This window comes from Rutidosis leptorrhynchoides, chromosome 2 (assembly GCF_046630445.1).
Source record: "Rutidosis leptorrhynchoides isolate AG116_Rl617_1_P2 chromosome 2, CSIRO_AGI_Rlap_v1, whole genome shotgun sequence".
NCBI classification, from domain to species: domain Eukaryota; kingdom Viridiplantae; phylum Streptophyta; class Magnoliopsida; order Asterales; family Asteraceae; genus Rutidosis; species Rutidosis leptorrhynchoides.
In genome coordinates, this window is record NC_092334.1 from 415802935 (window position 1) to 415809229 (window position 6295).

The window sequence follows — 6295 nt, forward strand, 5'->3', positions numbered from 1 at the left end:
TCCGGACCGGAGAGTTAAACTCAATTGACCCGTAAATCCCCTCTTAGTGATGTCAAGCATGGACCGAACCCGACCCGAATATTCTATGCTTGATCACTATACCATCGTTAGAAAGGATCCATCTCCACTTGTCGCTTTTCCTATTATCAAAAGAGCATGAATTAATTAGACATATCAGCGTGGCCTATCGGAATCTTGGATTTGAAGCTAGAGCTGAGAGACAGCAAAGATAAATTAAAAAAGTGCACTGAGAGCATAGAATTCTGCGTTGTGCACTCGTACTCTAGATACAATGCTATACTAGGGACTTTCATTCAGAAATTCGGCTCTATACCATCCACAATTCACGGGATGGTTCGATTCCTGACGGATCAAGGAGTTGCCACCCTCGAGTCAACGCCGCTAGACGCCTTGTGCGCGTCTGTTTCTAACAAGGGGAGCGCTACTCCCGAAGAAAAGGGCGCGAATGAATGGTGGGTTATAGTTATTCCCGAGTATCCAGAACAGAAGGTAAAGATAGGGGGAGCCTCACACACGAGACTAAGGAGAAGCTGAGGAACATCCTCATCGCCAATTCTGACATGTTTTGTTGGCGCGATGCTGACATGACCGGAGTACCACGAGAGATAGCGCAGCATCACCTCCGCGCCAGCATCAATCTGACCCCTAATCAAGCAAAAGAGGCGGCCCATGGCACCCGAAAGAAGTGAGTGGTTGCGCAGAGAAGTGGATAAGCTGGTTAAAGCCAACATATTGCGCAAAGTGAACTACTAGACATGGGTAGCCAACCCTGTGCTGGTGGCCAAGTCTGATGGAACATGGTGGCTCTATATTGATTTTAAAGACATTAACAAAGCTTGCTCCAAATACAATTATCCTTTGCCAGAGATAGACTGGAAAGTAGAGTCGCTCACTGGTTTTAGGTTCAAGTGCTTCCTAGACGTCTACAAAGGATACCACCAAATACAAATGGCGGAAGAAGATGAAGAGAAAACCGCGTTCCACACAGACCAAGGGATATACTGTTACACCAAGATGCCCTTCGGATTAAAGAACGCGGGCGCTACTTACCAACGCACTATGGATACAGCATTCGCTAAGCATATCGGGCGCAACCTTGAGGCATGCGTTGATGACCTCGTCATTAAAAGCAATACCGAAGAACAATTGTTAGCCGATATACTTGAAACGTTTAACACACTCAGGAGCATCAACATGAAGCTCAAACCTGCCAAGTGTAGCTTTGGGGAAGAAGAAGGAAATTTCCTGGGGCACATCGTGACTCCGCGTGGAATCAAGGCTAACCCGAAGAAGATAGAAGCAATTGAAAAGATGCCCTCCCCTAAAATGAAAAAGCAAGTTCAAAGCCTTAATGGAAAATTAGCCACATTGGCGCGATTCCTGTCTAAGGTCGCTGAAAGATCGCTCCCGTTCTTTCATACCTTGAAGGATTGCGCTAAAAAGTCAGATTTCAAATGGACAGACGAGGCAGAAAAGGCATTCCAGAAGATGAAAGCGCTCCTTAAAGACCTCCCCACCTTAACAGCGCCAATCGCTGGCGAAACCTTGATACTCTACCTCGCGGTGTCTAAGGAAGCCGTTAGTTCCGTCTTAGTCGCTGAACGGGGGGATGCTCAAATGCCGATATACTTCGTCAGCAAAGCACTGTCAGGAAGCGAGCTGAATTATCCCCCCATAGAAAAACTCGTACACGTGCTTGTTGTTACCGCTAGACGTTTGTGCAGGTACTTCCAAGCACATCCAATTACGTTACTCATTGATCAACCTATTCGAAAACTGCTCTATAAACCCGAGATATCGGTTAGGCTAACCAAATGGGCAATAGAGCTAGGCGAACATGAAATCGCGTACTGCGCTAGAAGCGCTATCAAAAGGCAGGTGATGGCTGATTATTTGGTTGAAACAGCCACTGACATGCCGGCAATATTCGACCCTGAGCAACCACCCGCGCCTCCGCTCGAGCTCTGGGAGCTCTACACAGACGGCGCAGCAAGCTCTGAGGGTGCTGGCGTAGGGCTAATCCTCACCGGTCCGCATCAGGAAGAGCATACATAGGCGTTGCGGTTCAACTTTAAAGTAACAAACAATGAGGCAGAGTATGAAGCGCTACTAGCAGGGATGCGTATAGCTCGAGAATTAGGAGTAAAGAAGTCACAAGCTTACGTGGATTCACAGCTAGTCTCCAATCAGATAAACGGCACATTTGACGCCAATGACAAATCTATGCAATCATACCTGGCTCTGGTTCACTCTCTAGCCGATACATTCGCTGACTTCGGGATTAGCCAAATCCCTAGGAGCCAGAACAAGCAGGAGGATGTGCTCAGTAAGCTGGCGGCCCTCACCTTCAACCATCTGGAAAAGAAAATACTGGTGGAGCAAGTCTCCAAGAAATCCACAGAGCCAGAAACGACGATTGCGTCCGTTGAAGAAGAAGAAGCGACTTGGATGACAGACATCATAGAATTCCTGCGAACTTGGTCTTTGCCTGAAGGGGAGAAGGAAGCGATGAAGATCAGAGTAAAACCACAGAATTACTAGTTGCGAGGAGAAATTTTATATCGAAAGTCTTATTTAGGCGCATCCCTGCGCTGTGTGGGACCAAAAGAAGCTGCTATGATTATTGATGAGGTTCACAAGGGATCCTGCGGGTTGCATTCTGGGTGGAGGACAGTCACCGAGAGGATTAAGCGACTAGGGTATTATTGGCCCAGAATGTACGCTGACACATCTGAAAGGATAAGAGTTTGCCAGGAGTGCCAGTTGCACGCGCCCGTTAGCAGAGCGCCTCAACATCCTATGATACCTATCGTATTGCCATGATGGGCTATCGACATAGTGGGACCTTTCCCTAAGGGTGCGGGAAATGCTGAGTACCTGGTGGTAGCCATCGACTTCTTCACTAAATGGGTGAAAGCAAAGCCACTGCGCACTATCACCAGTAAGCAGGTCGGAGACTTTTTCTGGGAAAGCATCGTATGCAGGTTTGGCGTACCTAACGAGATTTTTAGCGATAACAGTACACAATTTTAGGGCAACCCCTTCCGCAGTTGGTGTCAGGATTTGAATATTAAACAACACTTCACCTCCGTGGCGTACCCTCAGGCCAATGGTCAATGTGAGGTTACAAACAGAGACATTGTACACGCCATCAATGCAAGGTTGGGAATGAAGCACAGTGGATGGGTGGATGAGCTACCAAAAGTCCTATGGGCACACAGGACAACGCACAAGAACAGCACAGGAGAGACACCGTTCAGTTTAGTGTACGGTTCAGAGGCGGTAATACCGGCGGAAATAACAGTTCCGACAGAAAGGATTTTGTCATACAGCGAGGGCGAGAACGACGAAAGGTTGCTTGCTAACCTAAATTATGCGGAGGAGCGCAGGGAAATGGCAGCAATCCGAGAAGCCGCTAACAAGCAGCGCATTGCAAAATATTACGATAAGCGCGTAAGGGCAAGAACTTACAAGGTAGGAGACCTTGTGTGGCGCGACAACCAAGCAAGCAGGGCCCAGAACACTGGAAAGTTGGGGCCAAACTGGGAATGACCTTACAAGGTCGTTGGGATCAGTAACACCGGAACTTACAAACTGGCAGAGCTTAAGGGAAATCCAATCAAGCGGACCTGGCATGCTACCGCGCTTAAAAAATGCTACATGTAATATAGAAAATAGGAGACTTGATCAATCACCTACTTTGTCTAGACTTGCATGTAATTACTAAACAACGCGCCTTTGTAGGTCAACCGTGTACTGCACTATTGTAAGCTCGTTTTTTGATTATATTAAAGCATTAAGTCATTTTCGGTTACGATTTCATGTGCCTCTCAGAGCTGAATAGCTTTATGATTTGAACTGCACGCGCACAGTAAAATACTAGCGCGTTCCTGCCTACTTAAGGGATGACTTTCCCTAGCTCTCGCGCGGCATAAGTCTGTTTGGCGACAGACTAGACTTATTACCGGAGAGCGACTGTCATTGGGTTGACCTAGTTCCACCCGAGCAGACCTAGGGATCTGCAAGTCATGACTATAAACAAAAAAGCGTTGGTCGCGCTTGACCACAGTCCCAAACTAACATTTGGAAGACTCTTCGACGCGATTACGAGCGCGCGACCCAAGTGTGTGTTGAGTGCACATCAGCACACATGAAGGTTAGCGACGGCACGCCAAGAGTATAAAACAACGATAATTACCAGTAATGAAACAAGAATACGAGAAGTACATCACGCGCGTATATTGTGACAACACATTTTCCATTTTTTGTGAAAAATACACTTAATACAAAATGTTAAACGCGTCGTGACGCATTATGGCATTACAAAACAAAATTACAACTCAAAATCTATCAACTCTCGCGCCGACACTCGCGGGTTGCGTAACAACTCCTCAAGTCGGGGAATAGGGATGTGATGTAGCGCTCTGCAGGCCTCCCTAGCGACTTTTCGCGCCCCAGGAATGAGGCAGTCTCGAATAGCTTTGGGAAGAATGGTGGGCACCTGAATATGTTCCTTTACGATATCCCAAAAGTGAAGACGCTCGACATCCTGTATAGCTTTTAAAGCGCTCTCATAGCGATCATTTACGACACAGCTGTTTAAAGCATGATCCACTATACGAGGAAGACCTGCCTTTAGCACCTCAAAATCGTGAGCAGCCGACCTCGCTCGCTACTCCGACTCGGCGCATTGTGCGCGTAGCACACTAATAGTTTCCTCATGATCGCTGTTCTGAAGGTTAGCACGATCTAGCTGCGCCTGAACACTTTTGATCGCCTGCTGCGCCTTATCAAGCTTGCCGTAAAGGCGCATTATGGTATCCCTCATCACGAAGAATTCATCGTCGGAAGACTCATTGCTCGGCCTAGGACTCTGGACTTTCTTATCCTTACAGGAACCCGCCGAGTTCGGGCGCTGCCTTTCAACAGAAGAGTCACTGTCAATCTGAATGGGAGATGGTTGAGGTCTATCCGCACTCCCTCTTGCATTACTACCGTGCCCATCATCTGTATCGAAATGATAACAATTAAGTAATGCCGAAGTACAAACAAAATAAGTAACAAAGGAGGTGCGCAGTTGTTGATGCATTTTATGCAAGTCCCTAGACATCTACCCACGTCCATTGCAGGTGCAGCAGTTTACAAGATACCATGATCGCTCGTTATTATCCTATCTGTGTTTATATGTGGTTACAGGTACTACAGGAACGCGATAAGGATGTTTGACTATGTTAGACTTAGTCAGACGTACGAGTGAAGCATCACTCGTATGGCTGACAGGCTCATACGCACGGTTGATGCTGAGCTAAGTCACAATTATAACCTAAATGAGAAGACACGAGTGAGTGATCAACCGTACGGCCGATGAGGCCAACTTGTACGAGTGATGGATGACACGTACGGTTGAGTCAACAGCTGGGGTATATAAAGGTTTATGTTCTTCATTTTAGGTTAAACCTCTCTCACACACAATCACTGAGATCTGGTTCACCTGATCCGATTCTCTCTCAACCCAAATCACTCCAGGTAGTGAATAATAGCTCTAGGCATTAATCTAATCACAATCCTTGTTGTGGTTTGACTAATTTAATCCCAAAAAGCTTCCCATATTCACTTTGATTGGTTTGATTCACTAATTCCGCCATTGTGTGAATTAAACCTGTTGATCTCGAAGTTCCTAGTCATGTTTCATCATTGGTATCAGAGCCTAAGATCAAACAAGATTAGATTAATCTGTTGCAATTTGATGAATTTGAAGTTTGAATTTCGGTTTGACTTTTGTTGACCAAATTTGGGTTTTGATGATTTAGGCCGATTTGAAGAAAAATAAGAATGAAGATTTTTTTGTAATCATCTAGTGATGATATCCTCAAAATTACAGGTCCTAATTCATTAAATTCATCGAGTTATAAGAATTTTTCTTTTTCGTGTTCTTGAGACTGAAATCGAATTAATCTGTGAATTTGAGAGTTTGTATGAAGAATCCGAGAATGGAGAAGTGTTTAGCGGGTTCTAAGGATGCTCCCTGCCAAATTTCATGCATTTTGGTGAAGTTTTGAGCTAGTTTCCATGATCGCCGCCGTATGCCGCCATGGAACCACCACAGGGACTGCCGGAATCTTCAAAGGTTGAAGAACACTCAAACGTACGTGTGGGATTGAGTATACACGAGTAAGCTGGTTAAACGTACGGTTAACATGTGAAAAATTTCGAAGTTTGATGTTAAAATGGTGTCACGTACGTTTGAAGAAGAAGAGAAACAGTGACAAGAAAC

General features: G+C 45.8%; 1 protein-coding gene across 1 annotated transcript; it reads left to right on the forward strand.

Annotated features, from left to right (window-relative positions):
• Positions 1-2637: 2637 nt before the first annotated feature.
• On the forward strand, positions 2638-3573 carry LOC139889168 (uncharacterized). The gene is made up of 2 exons (XM_071872130.1): positions 2638-2832; positions 3082-3573. The coding sequence occupies exons 1-2, from the start codon at positions 2638-2640 to the stop codon at positions 3571-3573; spliced, it is 687 nt and encodes a 228-aa protein (XP_071728231.1).
• The last annotated feature ends 2722 nt before the right edge of the window (positions 3574-6295 follow it).

Excerpts from the sequence above, each read along its gene's own strand:
- LOC139889168 (XM_071872130.1), top strand. The coding sequence starts at position 2,638 with ATGATTATTGATGAGGTTCACAAGGGATCCTGCGGGTTGCATTCTGGG. Across the intron at positions 2,833-3,081 it reads AACATCCTATGATACCTATC|GATTTGAATATTAAACAACA; the intron begins GTATTGCCATGA and ends AGTTGGTGTCAG.